Below are 22,563 nucleotides of genomic sequence, written 5' to 3'. Positions count from 1 at the left end.
TTAAAAAAAATTATCAAACACAATTTTTTTTTTCCTAAAGTGCTTTTCTAAAAAGCTATTTTATAAAAATATTTCTCAAATAAGCAGTTTTCTAACGACAAACTCAAACGGGCTCTAAATCAACCACAAATTAGCAACAAATCTTTATTTCTCTATACATATGTGAAAAGAAGGGTCCCTTGCATTTTACACCCCAAAGTATCTTTTTTTTTTTTAACTTGCATCCTATCCTATTTATTTTTACAATTTATACCCTAACCGCTTGGGTTCCTTGCATTTACATCCCAAGGTGTCTTCTTTTTTTCCTAACCGCTTGGGTTCCTTGCATTTTACCCCCCAAGGTGTCTTTTTTTTTTTTTAATTTACACCCTATTCTATTTTTTTTTTACAATTTACACCCTAACCTTTTTATTTCCTTACAAAACAGTAAAATTATTTTTTTAATGATTTTTTCATGAGGGCAAAATAGGAATAATAATATACTCCCTCCGTTCCATTTTACTCGTTTCAATTTGACATTGCACATTGATTAAGAAAAATAATTAATAACATGATTATTTTACCATATTACCTTTATTAAATAATGTTTGCATTTTAATTTGGAAATAAAACAATTAATACTAAGGGTAAAAAAGAAAAAAAATTGTCTTGTCTTGATTAATGAAAAACAACAAGTAAAATCAAAAATCAAATTAGAAAATTTGGGACGAGTAAAATGAAACGGAGGAAGTATTATTTTTAAAATAAATTTATTTAATTTTTAGTGTAGGAAGTTAGATGAAAAATTTGCAAACTCAAATTTTTAGAAAATTCCAAACGAATGCCATCTGAGTTAAGAGAAGATTGATATTGCAGAACTAGTGATATAGGAAGACATTGTTAAAGACAAAATTCCATCAATTCATGTGTTATGTTTTTTGCTTTATCCTTAACTACTGCTATTCTATTCATTTTTCCTCAATATTTTGGTCCTTTCTTTACGTTATTATTTTCTTTCTGACAGGTAGTATAGGTGATTATGATTGCATTAATATAGATATGCCATTCAGAAGCAACGCCACTACGAAATTTTAGCAGTTATAAATTAAAGTGAGAATACTTATCACATGATGATAGTTAGATGATAAATGTGAATGTAAGAACATATCTTGAAAGTTCGTTACACTAAAAATTAAATAAATTTATTTTAAAAAATAATACTTCCTCCGTTCCATTTTACTCGTTCCAAATTTCCTAATTCGATTTTTTATTTTACTTGTTATTTTTCATTAATCAAGACAAGACAATTTTTTTTCCTTTTTTACCCTTAGTATTAATTGTTTTATCTCCAAATTAAAATGTAAAGTTATTTAATAAAGGTATTATGGTAAAATAGTCACGTTATTAGTTGTTTTTCTTAATCAATGTGTAATGTCAAATTAGAACGAGTAAAATAGAATGGAGGGAGTATATTGTTATTCCTATTTTGCCCTTATTAAAAAATAATTTTACTATTTTGTAAGGAAATAAAGAGGTTAGAGTGTAAATTGTAAAAAAAAATAGGATCGGATATAAGTTAAAAAAAGGAAGACACCTTGGGGTGTAAAATGTAAGGGACCCAAGAAATTAGGATGTACATTGTAAAAATAAATATAATAAGGTGCAAGTTAAAGAAAGGAAGATATTTTGGGGTGTAAAATGTAAGGGACCTGAAAAGAAGGAGGAGGAGGAGTCACATTTTGAATAATATTTTTGTTTGCTATTTTATTTTTTGTTTATGAATAACGATTAAAGTTAAAGATCATTGGCCATTTTACCATTGTTATTCAATAACTATTCATCACACTTAAATATATTTTTAAAAATATTAAATTTATTATATTAAAAAAGTGAATAGTATAATTAACTCTATTATTTATTATTTTTTAATATATATAACAAGATAATAATGAACAAATATTGTTAGAACGTGGGAGTACTACATTGATTCAACAAGTAATGATTGAGATGGCCAATTCAGGCTCATTTTGTCTCTTTTCGGAAATTAGTTGACTTTGACATTTTTATATATTTAATTTTTTAACAACGTGATTAGCTAGTTTCTTTATTTATTTTGACTTGTCATGTGAAATAAATTTAACTTAATTTTAGAGTTAAATAAAATAAAATTATTTTAATTTAAAATTTAGATATTCGATAAACATATAAAAATTATAAGTTACAATCCTTCTTATATTTATATGATAAAGAAATATTTATTAAAACATTAATTAAAACTCATATAATTTGATTCTCGAAAATCAATACATAATAAGTAAAAATAAATTAAAAAATATAATTTACCCCATACAAAAGTTTATTCTTCTATAAACAGATTAAAACAAAAGAAATGTAAAACTATCACTAACATCACTAATTTAAAATAATAAATTTTGGCACTTCGTATATATTTAACGTATATATGATTTTCTTTTTTACGTCTGATAAGAATATCTTTCATGTAAAATGGAGTCTAAGAGCAGGAACAACAACAACAACGTATATCCAATATAATTTCATAAATCTAATTTAGGTTATTGCAGTGGTAGAGTGGTCTTACAGCTGCCATAATTCACTGGAATCATCCATTCACAGCTTTAATCATTAAACCATTATCTACGCATATATTTTTAGTTTGAACAAATGACATGTTCACTTTTGTGCCCCTAATGCTCCTCTTCCTTTGCTCCTTCAATACGAACTTGGTTAAAATCTTTTTTTTTTTTTTTATTTATGTTCTTCCTAAAAAGATCTTTTACCTTCACAAGGTAAAAAACTATTATCGTCATTTGATCAGACACGGAGTTTAAGAAATAAGGAAAGACTTGGTTATGTTTACAAATTGTCCTTTTATCAAAAAATGTATTACTATCTTTTTTTAATTAAATGGGACCAATAAGAATAAAAATGAAATTATGTTTTTAAATATTTATCAAATAAGAAAAGATAACATTTTTTTTAGAACGGACTAAAAAAAATAATAACACATAAAATAAGACAAAGAAAGTAGTAAAAAGGGAGTATAGTTACCAAGAACCAAAATACAAAATAATGGAGAAACTTTTGAATACACAAGTTGTCTAAATTTTTTTTTTTTCCTTTTTTCTTCTTGTGTTTTTTTTTTTTTTTTTCCAGAATTAAGCAGTCGTGCAAATGGCAAATGCATTGTATAATTGGGTAATTCCAAAGTATTTCCCGCGGATGTTGTTAGCTGCTAATTCGAATATCCAATATATCCGTTGACCATTAGTACTGGGCCCACCTTGCTGTTTTTTCCAAAGGGACCCACCACATCCTTTGCATTTTCACACGAAAAATAACAATTTTGGTCCTCGACTTATGGCATGATTCGCTTTTTAGTCCTTGTGATATTCAATGTAATATAGCATTTGAACTTTAATTAGATAAAATGAGTAATTCTGACCCAGTTGGTAACAAAAGTTGAAAGAAAAAGGATATGTTAGAGAAGGAAATTCGGATATACAACTTGTAAAATTACTTTACTAAAAAATCTTCTTTTTTAGCATATAAGTTTTGAATCTTCTTTTGTAGTATTCTGTTATTTGATTTCTGTTACCGTATGTTGTTTTTTCTTTTGTGACTATTGTATTATTTTATTATAATATTTTATACTTTCTTTACTTTATGTTGTTTTTGTTGCTCTCTATTAGTTCTTCTACCTCCGTCACTATATATCTATTGTCTTCTCGAATTGCCTAGAATAGGTAAGTCTGAAGTATACTTTATCTTTTTAATCCCATTTTGTGGGGTTTCAATGAATATGTTGTATTGTTGTTTATCTGAAATTGGCATATGCTATATCTAGATTAACCCTCTTGAAACTAACACATTTTATGTTTTATTCCTTATTTAATAGTAATTGGATCAAAGTAACTCATTTTATTTAAGTGAAGGTTAAACATGCTACATCAAATATCACAAAGGACTAAAAATGATATTATAGACTAACACAAGGACCAAAATAGCTATTTGTCCCCCCTTTAGGACCAGAAACAAAAAATAATCCAAAAATGAAAATAAATAAAAAATCTCCATAAATCCCAATTTCTCTGAAACTCAAAAAACTCAACTACCCATACAATACAATAACTAACAAAACAAATATCAATAATTTCCTTCTTATTTTCCGCCATTCTTGTTTACCTTGAAAACTTGATATAGTATAATAATAAATACACACAGTAGTACACCCATATATTACACACAGAAGGAAAGAGGGTTTTTGGGGTTTTGTTGAGGGTGAAATGGACGGCGGTGATGTTTCTGCGGAAGGGAAAGTGATGTGTGCATCATGGATCAAACGGCCAGAAAACGCGCATCTTGTGGTGATTGGAAAATCCACCGGAACTTCCTCTTTACTCGAGATTTTCTCCTTTCATCGTGATACTACTACTCTTTCTCCTTCCCCCAAGGTATCCTTTTTTAGAAATAAACTTATTTGCTTGAGTTCGGTACGTAAGTAAGAAAGAAGTGCTCGTTGTTTTACTTTGTTTGGTCTATTTTAATTTTATGCGGAATTTAAAAAGTAAAGAACTATTTAAACTCAAGTTATGTCAAATATTATAATAAACTCAAGTTATGTTACGTGTGAAGTTGAAATGTAAGAGTTGCTTAAAAAAGGGAAAGGTGATTGTTTTTTTAAATAAACTAAAAGGGAGAGTAGGTCAAATAAATTGAAATGGAGGACGGGAGTATATTTATAGGAATTGAAGGAGGAGGATAGAGGGTGTGGGGTGGTGGGAATAGGAATGGAGTCGGTTAGGGTTGTGGGGTTCAATCCAAAACCTTTTCCGTGAAAATTTAACTACTTACTCTGTTTCAAATTGATTGCCTTGTTTTTACTTGGCTCGGAGTTAAAAGAAAGTGTAGAATACTTTGAAGTTTGTGGTTTTAAATTAAAAATATGTTAAATGTATGAAAATGTCCTTTAATTTTATGGATGTACATATGTAAGATGGAAAGTTGAAATTAAATAGTTGCTAGGAAAAAGGAAAAAGACATTCTTTTTGAAACAGACTAAAACAGGAAGTAGGTCGAACAAATTGGAATGGGGGGAGTAAGTTGTTTTCATAGTGGGTTGTTGCAAGTGAATGTTTTTAGGGGCTTTTATTGCGAATCTTTCCACTAATTGTTAGAGTAGGTTAGTGTCTCACATTGGTTGGAGAATGAATTGGTGGTCTGCTTTTATGTACTTGGGCAGTCTCCCTTGTGAGCTAGTATTTGGGGTTAAGTTAGGTCTAGGTGTTATATCTACTAAATGGTATCGCTCTGTCCCATTTGGGCTTCTGGTTTATGCTCCAGTTGGGCCTTGGTGATAAGAGGGGTGTTAGAGTGGGTTGGGGAATCCTTCCCTCACGAGCTAGCTTTTAGGGTTGAATTAGACCCATGTGTCATATTTTTTATGTGGTATCAGAGTCAGGTCCATCTCGTTTGGGCTCCCGATCCATGCTTCAGTTGGGCCTGGGCATGAATGGGGTGTTAAGAGTGGGTTGGGGAATGCTCCCCTCATGAGCTACCTTGTGGGGTTGAGTTAGGTCTATTTCACATTTTTAAGCTAATATGACTATTTTTCCTGTGATTTTTGATGATTTTGTTGAAATCTGAGCTTTGTTTTTGTGGGTATTGGTTATTAGGCGACGCATGCGTTAGAGGAAGGTGGTGATCCAGTGTGCATTGCGGTACATCCAAGTGGTGATGACTTTGTGTGCTCCACTACCACTGGTTGCAAGTAATTATTAAAACCCTGTTTCCCTTTTCTTTTAGTTCTTCTGGAAGTTGATTTATTTACTGCTTTTTGTTTTGGAAAAAGCTTGATTCTTTTGGGAGTTGGTAGTTTCTTTGCTTTTGGTGTGAAAAAAAGAAGAAGATTATTTTGGCAATTGGTAGTTTCTTAAGCAAGAAATGCATGAGTTTTAATGCGTTAAGATTTCAAATTGTTGCTTTTGGCTTTGCTTGTCTATGGAATGAAGCTAATAAATGCCCCTACTTTCTTGTTATTCATGAAATAAATGATTGGTAATGGTATCATTACACAGTATATAAACTGCACGAGTACTTTCCATCCATAAGCATATTACTATGACATGTTTCCATGTAGAGACCTTGTGAGTTCGTTTTCTTAATTAATATTGCGGACCTTTGGTTTCATTCATAATAGGGAAAATTAATAATTTAGCATCATTAGTCAAAATTGATGAAAATATTATGGGACCTGATTGCTAGCGATGCGAGGGAAATGATTGGACGATCCTTTACTGTGATACTCTGTTGCATTCACAATTCTTCATCTGTTGATGAAAGAAAAAAAATCCATTATGTATATATTTTCATCAATAAATTCAAGGCAGTACTATGTTCCAGTGGGGAAATGTGTTATACAGCTTTCTGTTGTGCTTGACCCCCTTTAGAAACAAAGTTATTCAGGTCTTGTTTTGGCCGGTAGTTATCTTTCACATTACTGATTAGGTTTGTCACCCAACAAAGGAACATATAGATGTCTAGTATGATTTTTTGATATGATTATTGTCATGCTTTCTATTTATTTCTTAGCCTGGGAAAAGGTTATATTGTTTGCTGTTTCATGCAGGTCGTTTGAGTTATATGGTCATGAAGGTAATATAAAATTTGTGCGCAAGGAGTTTCCTCTCCAAGATATTGGTCCACAAAAATGTGTGGCCTTTAGTGTTGATGGCTCCAAATTAGCCACAGGCGGAATTGTGAGCAATTTTATTGAAAGATTATTTCTCTTATATTTCATGAGGATATTACCTTGTTCTGATTTTTTATTCCTTTGAATCTTGAAGGATGGACATTTCAGACTTTTTGAGTGGCCAACGATGCGAATTATTGTGGATGAACCTAAAGCGCACAAGTCATTCAGAGACATGGATTTCAGGTATAGTTAGCTTTACTCGGATTATAGTTGTGCAGAATCTCAGTTATTTATGATATGTGAGAATTTGCCTGATATGATTTCTTGGGACCTATAATCTTCATCCATCTCGTTCTTCTACTTTTCTCAGACCCCAGTGCTGAAAATGTCAATTATATTCTATGGAAACAAATTTATGGAAAAATGAAGTGAAGGATCTTAGTCTTGTGTCTTTTAACTAATATGATGTTGATTTTTCACTTTAAAGATCAGAATAGTGCTTTTCCATCCAATTATTGTCCCATATGGATTTGAGCTTTTTGGTTCGGACGGTAATGCATCACACCAGATTTTCAAGAAGTTGCTGTTGTTCTGCATGTTCCATTACGAGTGTTAGAAGTAGTTTGTTCTCATGTGGAATTAAAAGTGAAAAAGGAGATGAATGGTGACCAAGTTTGCAGGAGTTGTATGAGCTGAATAGCAGGGATGTAAAGCACAGTAATGAATTTAGATACTAAATCCTTTTGGTTATATTTAAGAAGTGAGAAATGTCATATTAGAAATAAACATGTTGATATCTCAACATGGATTTGCATTCATTGTATACTCTTTGAATTTTGAAGTATGAATCTGATTTTTGAATATGATTATTAAATCTTCCTAGAAAACAAGTCTCGAAAGATTTAAGTCTTTAGTTTACTGAACCTCTTATTGCAGTAGCAGAAATGATACTTAATCCATGTATTTATGGAATCTTCAGAATTATTGTTCCTATGATGTTTGGACCAAGATTTTAATGTTTTCCCATACTTCTATGTATCTTCAGCTTAGATTCAGAGTACTTAGCTTCCACATCCACAGATGGTGCCGCCAGAATTTGGAACACAAGCGACGGCGTTCCAGTAACTTTGTCACGAAATTCAGTAAGTTCTGAATAACATGACGTTTTACCTGTCAGACACTTGGTTATCCATTTTTGTGTTGCTTTTACAATATCCTGCTTCCACATTGCAGGATGAGAACATTGAGCTCTGCAGGTTTTCTAAAGATGGGACAAAACCATTTTTGTTCACTACTGTTCAGAAAGGTATGCTAAAGTCTGGCTTTAGTTAATGAAGTTAAATAAATTGAGATTGTTTGAACTTTTCTTGTTGAAATCATTATGTAACTATACAAACTTGTGTCAATGAAACAGGCAATAAGTCATTGATTGCAGTTTGGGACATCACTACATGGAAGAAAATTGGACATAAAAGCCTGATAAAAAAGCCAGCTTCCATTATGTCAATTAGTTTGGATGGGAAATATCTTGCATTGTAAGATCTTTATCCTTTTGTGTCTCCCAGTCATGTTGACCTTCGATTATCATCAACATTTTTTCTGTCCTATACCTTCCTTAGATATGCACTGTTGAAGGTAAAGGTTGGAATTTGATATCTATTTTGCAATTGTGAATTTTGGTTAAAGTATTGTTTTTACATGGTTGTTGAATGAATCATTGCGTTGATACATTTAAAATTTCTTGATGAGATAGGGCGAAATGAGGCATGAAGGGAACGTAAAACCAGAGTAGCATTTTGATTCCTATTCCGTCTAGTTGGAGTTAGTATAAGATTTCATCAAATTAATTTGAAGTGCTCATCTTGCTAAACACCCTAATCTTGTTTTGAACTTTTCTCATGATTGAAGTTTTGACCCACCAAATTTTCAACCGACCTGCCCTGCATAGCCTTTTTGATTGTTTTCAACCTGCCCCATCCACTCAAGAGTTCTTTTTTCGAAAAAGGACTTTTTTCCTTTTTTTTTTTAAAATTTAGGTAATACAAAATTAGTGTCATAAAATAGATAATTATATTATTTAGCCTCTCAAATGAGATTCATTTTCCCCTTTTTTATACTGTAACTACAGGACAAAAAGATAAGAGTTAGAATATAGGTAACTAAAAGCTGATAGAAATGAAGTAGATGATGAAAGCTTTGCTATACCAATCAGTTAAGAATAGATTCTCTTTCAAATAGCGTGTTCAATTTTTAAATCCCTGAGAAAATTTAAATTTCAGTATCTAAACTATAAAAGGAAAGCAGATGGTTATTCAATGTTTTTCCATTTTTTTAATTGATTTGACTTAACGTGTACATTTTTATGCTCATTTCTGAACCCAACAAATCAGAGAAAAAAACAGAACTGAAGAATATCAAAATTTAACAATCAGGAATGATGCTTCCAAATCAAAATTTCACAAAATAAGAATATTTTTTAAATATTCCTAAAGATTTATGATATGCAGAATTTATATCTTGCTTATGTCTTTCCCCAGAACTTTAACTTCAGAATTTACACCTAGTTGTGTCTTATCTCAGCCCACAACCCTGCCCCACCCCTGTTAGATTTTAAAAAGATCTGTTCCAACCAGCCCCGCATCTGCATAAGCTGTAAATTGCTCCATCCCGCATAGGCTGTAACCTGCACTACCCCATTTCCATCCCTATCTGCTGCAACATTTAGTTTTCTAATTTATTGATCTGAATCTCTGCTTGTCATTTAACTGCAGGGGAAGCAAAGATGGCGATGTCTATGTTATTGAAGTGAAAAAGATGGAGATCTCCTCTTTACACAAGAGACTGCACCTGGGTACTAATATTACTTCTTTGGAGTTTTGTCCTAGCGAAAGGTATGTGCAATTCTAGCTTTCATTTTCTATGGATTACGAGTCTCTGTCATTGTTCCTCTATTCTGAAGCTTGTGCCTTTTCTCTTAGAAGCCATGTTTCTTTTTTTTTTTTTTTTCCCTCCCCACAAGATATATATGGAGATATAAGAAGAAATTGTAGTAGATGTAACTTGTGACTGAAGGGTGAAATGGAAAGTTTTTATGATGGTCTTGTACGTCCTACATGCGACTTTAGTGGTGCCAAGAACCTTTCATGAATATCTTTGGTATATGTGTTTCTTTGTTTGGTGCATAAATGCACCAGTCACAACAACTTATTATTGAAGTAGACAAAAATTAACTGCTTCAGTTATGCAGCGGCTTATTGTTGAAGAAGACTTATGTGCTTTACCCTTTTGGAGTTGGTCTGCTGCACCTATATGTTATTCTGTTGGTTTAGTTTCGACCTGTCTCTCTGCCCTTATAGTCTTTAAGTGAGTCCGAAACCAAAACAGACCATCTTCTTTAAAGAAGTACCAAAATATGCCATGTATTTAAAATGATACATAAATAGACTCAACTCACATTTTTTGTGAGTTATGCACTTTTTTTAAACAGGTTAACTTTTTTGAAAAGTGCATAACTCACTTTTTAAGTGAGTTATTCATTTTGTTTTAACGTAACTCACAAAAAAAGTGAGTTATGTACATAACTCACTTTTTTTGTGAGTTATATCTTAAACATACAACTTTTCCGGATCTTCACCTTTACCATCGATGGAGATTCAAAAAATCCTACTAAATCCACGATTTCAACTGGTTCCCCTCTTGTCCATCGATTGTGGACTCTCGATTGTGCTTCAAAACCCTTCAAAGTCATCGATTCTCCACTGTCCACCTTTTTCCAACACAAATTATTGATTATTAATCGATTGTGATTCAAAGAATCCTACCAAATCCACGATTTCAACTGGTCCCTCCCCCTCCCCTTGTCCATCTATTGTGCTTCAAAACCCTACAAAGTCGACGATTCTACACTGGTCCCTCTTTTTTCAACACAAATTGTTGATTATTAATCGATTCAATAGGTATTTTTCAAATTTTTTATTTATTTTTTTAATAATCAACAATTTGTGTTAGAGAAAGAGGGACCAGTGGAGAATCGTCGACTTTGTAGGATTTTGAACCACAATCGATGGTCAAGGGGGGACCAGTTGAAATAGTGGATTTGGTAGGGTTCTTTGAATCTCAATCGATGGTAAAAGTGAAGATCCGCAAAGGTTTTATGTTTAACATGTAAGTTACATGTTAAACATAACTCACTATTGTGCCAACTTTGTAGGGTTGTGGTACATAACTCACATGAGAATTGTCGACTTTGTAGGATTGTGGTACATAACTCACTTTTTTGTGAGTCATGTTAACACAAAATGAATAACTCACTTTGTGAGTTATGCACTTTTCAAAAAGTTAACGTCGTTTATTATTGTGCGGTTTTAAAAAAAGTGCATAACTCACAAAAAATGTGAGTTAAGCCTATTTATGTACCATTTTAAATACATGACATATTTTGGTACTTCTTTTTTTAAAAAGATGGCTATTTTGGTTCTGGACTCTCTTTAAGTCGATGGTGCTAGTTTTAGTATTCTCCTTGTCTAGATTTCTGTGTGACATTCCATCAATTTGATAAAATTAGTTATAGCAAAGCTATATCATAGCCCAAAATTTAGTGTTAAGAGAGGCTCAACATTTGACACTTGTGTAGCTTCTTTTTATTGTTCTTAGGCTTAGGTTCTAGTCTCGGTGATACCTGATGACATGATTTCCTAATGATAATTGCTCTTTACTAGTTGTTGCCTTATTATGTGCTCTTCAAGGCTGAAACCTTGAGAAGCACCCAAAGGTGTGACTTAGTGGTTCAATGAAGTTGGATTGAGCACCATGAGGTCTCAGCCTCTCAGGTTCAATTCCTAATAGAGACAAACACCACGTGATTTCTTCCCATCTGTTCTAGCCTTGGTGGACAAATTTATCTGGTATCTGTTGCTGGTGGGAGGTGGCAGGTATACCGTGGAACTAGTCGAGGTGCCCGCTGGTCCGGACACCACGGTTAATAAAAAAATAAAGTTGAAACCTTGAGAACTAATGTCATCATAGTCTTTCTCACCAATTATTCTTTGAGAATCAAAACTCCTTTTCTGTCTGCTTACATTTGGCAGGGTTGCTCTTACCACTTCATCTCAATGGGGAGCAATGGTGACTAAGTTAAATGTCCCAGCCGATTGGAAAGGTCTGTCTCGTTTTCTTTTTCTGTGCATCTGGAAACAATCGCGTGCATTTCACTCCAAGATTGACCTTTTTTTTCCCACTCTTCAATTGCAGAGTGGCAGATTTATCTACTACTCTTGGGATTATTTTTGGCATCAGCTGTTCTATTTTACGTGTTCTTTGAGAATTCTGAATCTTTCTGGAACTTCCCTGATCCATCTACAAGACCAAAGATAGAGACTCTTCATGTAGATGCAACATCTGATGAACAATGGAGCAGCTTTGGACCTGTAGATTTGTAAGCTCACCACAGCTTTTTCGTCGGATTTCAAGATGGCAGAACTGAAGAAAGATTGTGAAATAAGTCTAGATTGGTGGCATTCTTTAAGCTTTTAGCATGTATACTTCTAATTAATGGACCTTAAATATATGAGGCTAATATTTTGCCTCTTTTGGGTGTTAAATCTCTCTTAAGATTTATTCGATCCTAGAAGAAAAATATTGATGCAGCATACTATAGGTGGTTTTAGTGTGGCAAGTTTCATTGATGCACCATACTATATTGTTCTGCTTTGAACTCAGTATCTTGAAAAATTCCTCCCCAATTTCTGCAAGTTTCATTGATGCACCATACTATAGGTGATTTCAGGATGCTTATTACACTCTTTGTATATGAGGCATGTCATTTTCTCATTTTTCTTGTGTCTTTGAAATAAGTTACTAGAGTATTCTTTTTTTTTTTTTTTTAAAAAATGAAGTTTTGTGCATGGACAATATATAGATTTCTCATATCATACAACATCAAGTAACTTTTCATTGCAAGTTTGATATATTTATTTGGAAGCTAGAATGAAAACAACAAAAGTATGATGAAGCGTAATTTTGAGCCAAAATTGTAATGAATAGGGAAAATTTAGCCCTATGCTCTTATAATTATTCTACCATAATGGAGATTGGAGATCTTTTATGGGAGGATTACAAAGTTTAGTGACCAAATTTCAACACGTAAAATGATTTAAGACTTGACTTTCTTTGGCAACTAAGATAAACAAAGGATCCGAGGGGGTACATCCAGAAAACTTTTTTTTAAAAAAAAAACTTTACAATGATATATATTATGTATTGAATTGTACCCGATGAGATGATTTTCTGTTTTGGAAACTCCAGGAAAATTCGCATCCGCTATACCCTTTGCCATAGCTTCTGCCCTTCGGGTGAGCACTCTGTGGTGAGCATTGGGTAAACCCCTCACTGTGCAATAGTTCGCAAATCACACAGGAGATGTAAACCGCGCTAGGTAAACCCCGTGCGACGAGCTCGATTGAGAAAACATTAGGGGTAGATCGAACCTGCGACCTCCGCTATGAGAAGTCCCCCTCAAACCAACTCAACCACCCCTTGGGGGGCTGATGAGATGATTTTTTTTCAGGTTCAATATTAGCAAATTTAGAATTCAAATTCTAACGATTGTACTTACCGCAAGCCTATTAGATATCGCAAAGTGATTAAAAGAATAAGTAATGATTCAATTCAATTCATTAGATGAGAGTTGGATAATTGATCATTAAAACGTGGATCAAATATTGATATTATTTACTTAATTAGATATTCATATTATCAACATCCATTCATCTGCTTGTTATTTTCCTTGAGTTTTTGTTTTTATGAGTGTCAGCTCAGTTTGATGATAAAAATTGATTAGGCATTAATAATGAGATGTACGTAAACAAAAAAAAATTCTCTGTAACAATCATTGTATGTGGTATAATGAATGAGGCTGCATCTTCTGTAGTTAAATTTTTATTTGAGGTATCCAACATCGCATGAAAAAAAAGCTCTCTCTAAAATAAGAACTTTTGTTGAATAAAAAAGAGAAGGTCCTAGAAGATTCACCTGTTGGAGTAGTATCAAAGTTTAATATGTATGTATAGAAAAATAGAATAAAATAAATAAGAATACCATTTGTACAACACAAGTGGTCTGCATGTTCTAAGGTTCAAAAGTTTTTTGTGTTGAAAAAATGTTTATATATATATCACCTATTATTTTGTTATGTACCAAACTAATTAAACAATTGAACAATTTTATTAAGCATATTTGACTTATTATATTTTCTACTTGATTTTAGTGGTAAGCATTTTATCACAAACCTTCATGAATCATGTTACCATTATTTATAATTAATGCCATTTGCTTCATGATTTTCATTAATTCATTCTCATTCGCTTTCAATTTTTTTTTTTTTTTTTATAGAAAAAAGATTTTCATTCATCTTGAGTTCTTTGCTTATACTAATTCCTTCTATTTATTTTGTAAATTTTTCTTTATGGTGTGTTTGGCTAATTTTCAAAAACATGATGGCACCTCAAGATGAACTCACATTTTGAATTAAAGAGACAACAAAAGTTTTTAATGGTATAATGCTCTTTCTTTACTTTATCTTAGATTGGAATATCTTATATGTTCTGTAAGTAGATAGTCTAAAATTGTCTTTGTTGTGTTGTTATCGTAAAGTTTCATTCTTCGTTTTGTTATTTCTGTTTCTTGCTTTGTTTTTGGGGGAGTGGTATGTCGCTCCGTCAACAGAAAGCGAAAGAACCAACTTTTCTATGGTGATGTCAGAATTTGTATCTATTTAGTGATTAGTCCGCTAATTTCTTTGCAGTTTGCCTTCCTTGGCTTGATAGGTAAATTGCTAATGGTGTGTGAAGCTATATAGCCAAGACGCTTTTTTTCTCTCTCTCACATAATGTTCGATATCTACTTTGAGATTCTATAAATAACTAGCTTCGCACAAATCTCATTTAGGGAATAAAACGTTCTTTATCAAAGACAACTCGATTCTCAAAACTTAGGTTATGCATATTAGTGATATAAAAAGGAGGATTTGGCCTAAAGATGATGTGGTAGTAGGTTCGAGTTGTGGAAAGAGTTATCAGTAAAAAGGGCACTCCGATGCACTAAAGCTATCGCTATGCAAAGAGTTATCAGTACTTACATTAAAATAGACCGGTCATCTACTTGATTCCTTTTGAAGTGCGGCGCTTTCCCGAACCCTAGGTAAGCACGAAATGCTTTATAATCTCTTTAAAATAATATTTATTATAGAAAGAATTCGTGGATGTGGAGGATCCACCAATAACTGTTTAGTATGATAAAAAGTACTACTATTTTGGAAAAGAATTTTTTATTCTTCAGCCATATATACATTGGATTATAGGAAAATATTTTTGGAAAATACTTTTCAAAAAATGTTTTTCGTCATACCAAGAGGAAAAAACCATTTCCCTTTAAACAAACATTTATTAGCCAACATTATGCATATGATTAAGTTATGTGCATTGACAATATGATATTTTTTATACTATTAGTGAAATTCAACCTGCTACAATGTGTTAGTTATCAATCTTACCACATTAGAAATTAATGTTTATCATAAAGAACTAGCTGCAACTACCTCTAAATCGATTTGATTGTATAAATATCTTTTTACATTGGTCACAACTTAGAACTCTATGTAGTTTTTGAAAATGTCCTTTTTGTTCTTCATAGCTTGGTTGTCACAATGTTGCAATGTGACTAGGAGATCACGGGGTCAAGTCATGAAAACAACCTCTTATAAAAATACAAGATACGGTTGCATGCAAACACAGTTCCTTTGTCTTATTTAGACCCTTCTGGAAAATCTGCCAGACATACTCTTTTTATACGAGATGCTGGGAATCCCACTGAGTTCTTACGCTTTCATGTTGACAACTCAATAATCTTAGTGTCTTGATTAATCTGTTGTAGATTTTGTGAAAAATAAAATGGAAGCAAATGAAGAAGGGGAGTCATTTTTCCCAACAAAGCTATTTGGCCAAGAAACAAAGAGAACATGTGAAAGAATATGGAGGTGTTTAAAGAAAGACAAAGTTAGAAGCATTGGTATATATGGAGTTAAAGGGGTTGGAAAAACAACCTTGGCAAAGCTCATCAATCATCTTCTTGAACAAAAAACTCAATCCCAAGTTTTCTGGATCAATGTTTCTCAACAATGTGGAATCAAGGGGTTGCAAAGTGATGTTGCTAAAGTCCTTGGATTGGATCTTTTAGAGGAACGAGATGAAGAGAAGAGAGCGATCGCGCTGCATGAATCATTCAAAGAGAAAAAGGATTTTGTTTTAGTACTAGACGATGTGTTAGAGGATGTACCTTTGAAAATGTTAGGAAATCCTCTAAAAGTAGGAGGAGGAAAGTTTATAGTAACAAGTTGTTTGCTCGAAACATGTCGAAAAATGGGAGGTCAAAGGAAGTTTGGAGTGAAAACACTTGAAGAAGATGAATCTTGGAGTTTGTTTGTAGAAAGACTTGGAAATGAGACTATAATTCCTCAAGAAGTTGAAGGGGTTGCTAAGTCTATGGTGAATAAATGTACTAGTGGCCTTCCACTGGGGATCATTACATTAGCTAAAAGACTAAGAGAACTGGAATTGGATAGTGTCGATGAGTGGAACAAGGCGTTGGAAAGTATTGCTAATGAAGAGTCTTTTAAAGGGGAGAACAAGGTTACAACAGTGTTTCTTTTACTGTTGTTTGTATCCAGAAGATGAGAAAATTCCAAAGGATCAATTGATAAGTCGATTCGTCTTAAGAGGGGCTAATCGATGAAAAAGAGACTTGCGAGGCGAAATTTTAAGAGGGATATGGAATATTGAACAGATTGGAAGGTGTTTGTTTGTTGGAAAGTGTCATAGACAGTGAAGGTAACCAATGTGTGAAAATGCACAATTTGATTAGAGATATCGCATTGAGGATCACTAATGAAAATCCTATGTTTATGGTAAAAGCTGGAGTTCAACTTAAGGATGCACCATAAGAAGATGAATGGCTGGAAAATTTGGACAAGGTATTGTTAATTACTGTGTTGCTCGGACTTTTCAAAATGTTGTTGCACCCCTGTCGGATTATCCAAAAATGCAGTATTTTTGGAAGATCCGACACTTACCTATTGAAATTTTTGAAGAGTCCGAGGAACATAAATTGTTAGAACTTTATATACTTGAACATACATATATATAGATGATAATTGTATGTTATTTGTTATTATTACAAGGTTTTGCCTAAACTAAGAGTAATTTGCTAAGCTTTAAAGTTGAATCCGCCAAAGACACCTCATAAAGTATGAACTGTCATGCTGAGGCGGAGCCAGCCCTCTTTAGGGGTTGGTCCGAACCCCCTTCGACGGAAAAATATACTATTTATACATGATTAAAATTATTTTTTACGTGGTTATAGTAGGTGTGGAACCCCCCTTCGACTTAGTTTTCTTTGAATATGGAACCCCCTTACTTGAAATCCTGGCTTCTCCTCTGCTGTCATGTATAATGATCGGCTAAATTAGAAGTAAAGAAACAATGCACATTTACAAATAGCGTTATGGTCTCCAAATTGGACGTATGATTCTGATATTCATACATCTTTTTTCCGAACAGGTATGTCTAATGAGGAACAAGATAGCTGAAATTCCAGCGGGAACATCAGCTAACTGTCCTAGGTTGACAACTTTGATGTTGCAGAAGAATTATCACTTATGGAAGATTCCAGATTCTTTCTTCGAGCACATGCAGGCGTTACGTGTTCTTGATTTAAGTCACACTTGCATCGAGAAGTTGCCTGATTCTGTAACCGACTTGGAGAATCTTACCGCGCTCTTGGTTGCATTCTGTTGGAATCTAAGGTCAATCCCAACTCTGGAAAACCTCATGTCATTGCAGGAATTGGACTTGAGTGGCACGGGGATACAGACTCTGCCTGAATCCCTTGAGACTCCATTGAGCCTCAAATGCCTAAATATGTATGCAATGCGCTGGCTCAAGAAAATACCAATAGGGATATTGCCCCAACTCTCCACTCTGCAACGCCTAGTGTTGTCGCATCATATAGACGTGCAAGGTGAGGAACTAGAGGTACTAAATGAGTTGGTAGAATTTCAAGGCAGGTTCTCTAATATTCATGACTTCAACTGATTCATTAGAGCTCAAGAAAACGAGGGGTGCCTCAGGTTTTACAGAATCCTAGTAAGTGACTATGATGGCTTAGGACAAATGACACAAATCCAATTCAATCATGGAAGAATTTCGGATAAGTTAGTCAAGTGTTATGGACTTGGAAAAGAAGATGAAGTACTATTGCTTCCACAAGACATTCAACACTTAAAAATTGAGAGCTGCAACAACTTCAGTAGTTGTCTTTCAGATTATTTGCCATGTCTTTACGATTCAAAAGATCTAAAGTACTTCAAAGTTCGTTGGTGCAACAAACTTCAGTACCTTATGAAGGCAAAAGAGGAACAGGATTCCGTCTTATTTCATTCTCTCGAGCATCTTGATCTCCTTGAGTTGCCTAGTTTCATTGGTATTTTTGATGAGCGCGAAACAAGTTTGAGTTCTTCAATTCCTCTTGCTGGTACTTTTTCCTTCCTGAGAATGATACGGATCGAAAGATGTCACAATATCAAGAAGCTACTTCCAATCGATCTATGCTCTAATATGCAAAATCTTGAGAGGATATACGCCCTCTGTTGTAGACTGGATATCAAGTGTTCATATGTCCAAACTTGGGCTATTATTTTTTTTTTAAAAACTATACAGTGTTCTTTCCCCTAATTTAGTTAGGAGGGCATGAGTATTGATGGGATATATATATTTTTTTATTATCTTGTTTTAATTATTAGCCTTTGATAAAGGCATTATGGAGTGCTTCTTTCTTTTGCATTAAATATAAAAAAAAGAGAATGATAAAGCACTATGAAGTGTCATCTTTTCCTCCATAAAATTTTGTCTTCAATAATTCTATTTCATCATTTGCTTTTCTCTACTATATATATGTAGAGATGTACACGGCTAATATCTAGAGAAGAAAGAGAAAATTTTATAAGTCCAACATTATATATGATATATTACGAGAGTTTAATAGTTGAAGGGAGGTGTTTATTGTGTAGAGCTTTGAATTCAATTTGAGTCCAGAGTATTGAGTTATATTGTGTAGGCTATTGTATCCTGGAGGGGACAAGTCAAAGAGTATAACTGCTGGACTGGAGAAACAATTACCTCAGTGGGCTTGAATCTCCTAAAAGAGAGCAAAATATTCGCGCCTCAGCTAAAGAAGAAGAAATATAATTTTTCTTTATTCATTTGTAATTTTCAGTTGTAATTCAGTTGTAATATTTTTGCAATTTTATTGTAATTATCACCAACAATTTTAAGGAGATTCAACATGGCAACAACTGAAAATTCCGCGGATGTCAAGCTGGGAGATCTGAACAAGTCATTCCGGTTCAACGGTACCCACTTCAAGAGGTGGAAGGGTAAAGTGCTTTTCTACTTAAGTCTTATCCATGTTTCTTATGTGTTAACGGAGAAGAATTAACGGAGAAGAACCCAAACAAAGTAGACGACTCTTCCATGACTGATAATGAATACATTTCTCATCAAGAGAAAGTAGAAAAATATAATAATGACTCCTATAAGGATCATTACTTTTTACTTAATTGTCTATCTGATAATTTTTACGATTATTATGATAGAACTTACTCTAGTGCAAAGAAAATTTGGAAAGCCTTGCAGAATAAGCATGATACTGAGGAGGCGAGAGCGAAAAAATATGCTGCTAGAGGTCAAGATGCACTCATGCAAACAGAAGAGAACAACATTACACTGAAGGTAAATTTATTTTCATATAATGCCACCGCTGAAAATGACAACAATACTACTTTGAAGCTTAAGAAGAGAGTATTCAAGAAAAATAATGGTAGACATCCCAATAATAATTATGGTGAAAATATCCAAGCAAAAAATCAACATGTACAAGAAAAAGGACCTTGCTTTGTCTGTGGCAAAAGTAAGCATATTGCTCCTCTATCTTGCAGATATTGGAAACGTGGACCTACACCTCTGGCAAACGTTACGAAGAACCTTTTCTGGCAATGATAACAGACATAAACATGGTGGAGAATGTTGATGGATGGTGGGCTGACTTTGGTGCAAACTGTCATGTCTGTTATGACAAAGACTGATTTAAAAAATTATAAAAATTTTGAGGAGCCCAAAACCATCATGCTTGGAGATTCACATATAAGTCAAGTACTTGGAGTGGGGATGTCGAATTGAGAATTACTTCTGGAAGAGTATTCATCTTAAAAGATGTATTATATACTCATTCCATGAGAAAAAATTTAATATTGAGTTTTCTTCTTAATAAGGCAGGCTTCAAATAGATTATTGAATCTGACCAGTATGTAATTGTGAAAAATAATGTTTTTGTGGGGAAAGGGTATGCATGTGATGGTATGTCCAAATTAAATGTGGAAATGAATAAAGTATCTACTTCTGTTTACATGCTTTCTTCTACTAATTTTTGACATGCTCGTTTGTGTCATATAAATGAACGTTATGTGGAAATTATGAGTAGTTTAGAATTAATTCCAATGATCAAAAAGAATTTTGAAAAATGTGAAGCTTGTAGTAAAGCTAAAATCACAAAAAGGCCTCACTTCTGTGTTGAAAGAAAAACTGATTTATTAGAATTAGTTCACAGTAATATTTGTGAACTTGGTGAAATTTTAACTCGTGGAGGAAATAGATATTTTATCATTTTCATTGATGAATTTTCTAAGTTTACATATGTTTACTTAATGAAAAATAAAAATGATGCATTTGAGAATTTTAAAATTTTCCTCCATGAAGTTGAAAATCAGTTTAATAGAAAAATAAAAAGAATAAGAAGTGATAGAGGCCGTGAATATGAGTCACTTGAGTTCAATTCTTTTGTAAGATCATTGGGTATAATTCATGAAACTCCTCCTCCTTATTCTCCTGCATCTAACAGCGTAGCGGAAAGGAAGAATAGAACTTTGGTTGAATTAACAAATGTCATGTTAATTAAGTCTTGCGCATCTTTAAGTAGTTTTGGGGTGCAACTCTTTTATCTTTTTGTTATGTGTTGAATCGTGTACCTCATAAAAAGACGAAATTAACGCCTTTTGAATTGTGGAAAGGTCATAAGCCAAATTTGAGATATCTAAGAGTTTAGGGTTGCTTAGCCTATTTAAGGTTAATGGATCCTAAAATCTCTAAGTTGGGTAAAAAATTTATTACTTGTGCTTTTCTTGGTTATGCTTCACATATTACAGCCTATAGATTTTTTAATTTTGAAGATAGCATGATAATAGAATCAGGTGATGCTATTTTTTATGAAAATAAATTTCCTTTTGATTCTAAAAATAGTGGGGTCAAAGGAATAAAGAAAATATTTTGACACTACCTAGTTCTTCTACTTCTGCTTTAAATAATAATGAAAATAATAATTTTGAGTTAAGAAGAAGTAAAAGAGCTAGAGTAGAAAAAGATTTTGGTCCTAATTTTTACGTTTTTAACGTTGGAGATGATCTACATACTTTAAAAGAAGCTTTGTCATCACATGATGCTATTTTCTGAAAAGAGCCTGTAAATGATGAAATGGAATCGCTAATTTTCAATAAAACTTGGAAGCTAGTTGATTTACCACCGGGTTGTACGTATACCAGTACATTCAAACATACTGACACATTTACGCTATGGTGTTTTATACCATAGGTTCAGAAGCACGAGCTCCAGAGCATCAGTAGCATTCCAGTCTCAGTGGTCAGAGTTAACAGTGAGTCCTCATCCTTCGAGGACATGACCATTACTTTATTATCTCATTAATTAATTAGTTTCAGTAGTTGGAGTTAGTTGGGGACATGTCCCATCAACTCCTTATTCAGACAGTTTAGAGGCTTTCGGACTAGCATGTTTAGACAATTATTTAAGTTGTTTTGGGTATTTCATACCCCCTCCAGATGTTATGTTTTATCAGTTATGTTACAGTTTTGAACCTTATGGCCTTATAGCCTTTATTTTGCACATTTATACAGTATATTATGCAGTGTTTAGGTACATATATCATTCATGGGTTAGCTTGTGGTCCTTCAGGGTCATGAGCACCGTGTAGCATTCTGGGTACCAGATTCAGGACGTTATAAATTTGAATTAGAGCCTAAGGTTCAATAGAGTCCTAGGAAGTCTGAAAGTCGTATCTAGCAGAGTCTTGTACATGGGTGTGTTACGCGCCACATTTACGTGCAGGAGTCTATAAGATGCTTAGGAATAGTTTCCCTTCTTTCAGTGTTCATGTCATGCCAATGGGAATAATCTCAAGTAAGTCTCTCAGTCTAATCTATTTCTCCCTTTCTTCTACAGAACATGCCTCTTAAAAGAAGAAACGGAAATCAGCCAGCCCCTCAGCCCGAAGAACCTTTGGGAGAACACGTCTCTCATACAGAGTTCAGAGCTGCATTCACTACTCTTGGTCAATCAGTCCCTGCTCAGAATGAATGACCAGCTGTCGTTCAGGCTAACCCAGTGGCCAATTCAGCGACAACCAGGATTCGGGATTTTACTTGAATGAATCCTCCATCCTTTCTTGGGTCTAAGTTAGATGAGGACCCTCAGGAATTTCTCGACCAGGTTTAGAAGGTTACGAATATCATGGGAGTTACTTCTAGTGAGAGTGCGGAGCTAGCTGTATATCAGTTGCAGGATGTTGCTCACACTTGGTATAAATAGTGAAAGTCAGAGAGGGCTATAGATGCAGGGCCTATTGAGTGGGAGGAGTTTTCTATTGCCTTCTTAGATAGATTCTTTCCCCTAGATCTGAGAGAAGCTAAGGTGTTAGAA

At 33.5% G+C, this 22,563-nt stretch overlaps 3 protein-coding genes across 3 annotated transcripts; all 3 read left to right on the top strand.

The window, feature by feature from the left end:
* Nucleotides 1–3,904: 3,904 nt before the first annotated feature.
* LOC107850876 (SEC12-like protein 1) lies at nt 3,905–12,441 on the top strand. The gene is made up of 10 exons (XM_016695673.2): nt 3,905–4,451; nt 5,673–5,767; nt 6,626–6,755; nt 6,843–6,934; nt 7,737–7,833; nt 7,925–7,997; nt 8,106–8,226; nt 9,463–9,582; nt 11,779–11,849; nt 11,942–12,441. The coding sequence occupies exons 1-10, from the start codon at nt 4,284–4,286 to the stop codon at nt 12,127–12,129; spliced, it is 1,155 nt and encodes a 384-aa protein (XP_016551159.2). The 5' UTR covers nt 3,905–4,283; the 3' UTR covers nt 12,130–12,441.
* Nucleotides 12,442–15,636: 3,195 nt separating this feature from the next.
* LOC107849436 (probable disease resistance protein At4g27220) lies at nt 15,637–17,835 on the top strand. The gene is made up of 2 exons (XM_016694014.2): nt 15,637–16,374; nt 17,302–17,835. Exons 1-2 carry the CDS (start codon nt 15,637–15,639, stop codon nt 17,833–17,835), a joined length of 1,272 nt encoding a protein of 423 aa, XP_016549500.2.
* Nucleotides 17,836–18,402: 567 nt separating this feature from the next.
* Nucleotides 18,403–20,193, top strand: LOC124889305. The gene is made up of 2 exons (XM_047400771.1): nt 18,403–19,530; nt 19,737–20,193. The coding sequence occupies exons 1-2, from the start codon at nt 19,273–19,275 to the stop codon at nt 19,881–19,883; spliced, it is 405 nt and encodes a 134-aa protein (XP_047256727.1). The 5' UTR covers nt 18,403–19,272; the 3' UTR covers nt 19,884–20,193.
* Nucleotides 20,194–22,563: the final 2,370 nt, after the last annotated feature.

Source organism: Capsicum annuum, chromosome 12, assembly GCF_002878395.1.
Source record: "Capsicum annuum cultivar UCD-10X-F1 chromosome 12, UCD10Xv1.1, whole genome shotgun sequence".
Classification (NCBI taxonomy): Eukaryota; Viridiplantae; Streptophyta; class Magnoliopsida; order Solanales; family Solanaceae; genus Capsicum; species Capsicum annuum.
This window is presented reverse-complemented; position numbering and strand designations above follow the sequence as displayed.

Bases quoted from the DNA above. Each gene is read 5' to 3' on its own strand.
- LOC107850876 (XM_016695673.2), top strand. From the start codon at position 4,284: ATGGACGGCGGTGATGTTTCTGCGGAAGGGAAAGTGATGTGTGCATCA. The intron at 4,452-5,672 runs GTATCCTTTTTT...ATTGGTTATTAG, and splicing joins CTCTTTCTCCTTCCCCCAAG to GCGACGCATGCGTTAGAGGA. The intron at 7,834-7,924 runs GTAAGTTCTGAA...TCCACATTGCAG, and splicing joins TAACTTTGTCACGAAATTCA to GATGAGAACATTGAGCTCTG.
- LOC107849436 (XM_016694014.2), top strand. From the start codon at position 15,637: ATGGAAGCAAATGAAGAAGGGGAGTCATTTTTCCCAACAAAGCTATTT. The intron at 16,375-17,301 runs GTTACAACAGTG...TTTTCCGAACAG, and splicing joins CTTTTAAAGGGGAGAACAAG to GTATGTCTAATGAGGAACAA.
- LOC124889305 (XM_047400771.1), top strand. From the start codon at position 19,273: ATGACTGATAATGAATACATTTCTCATCAAGAGAAAGTAGAAAAATAT. The intron at 19,531-19,736 runs GTAAATTTATTT...TCTATCTTGCAG, and splicing joins AGAACAACATTACACTGAAG to ATATTGGAAACGTGGACCTA.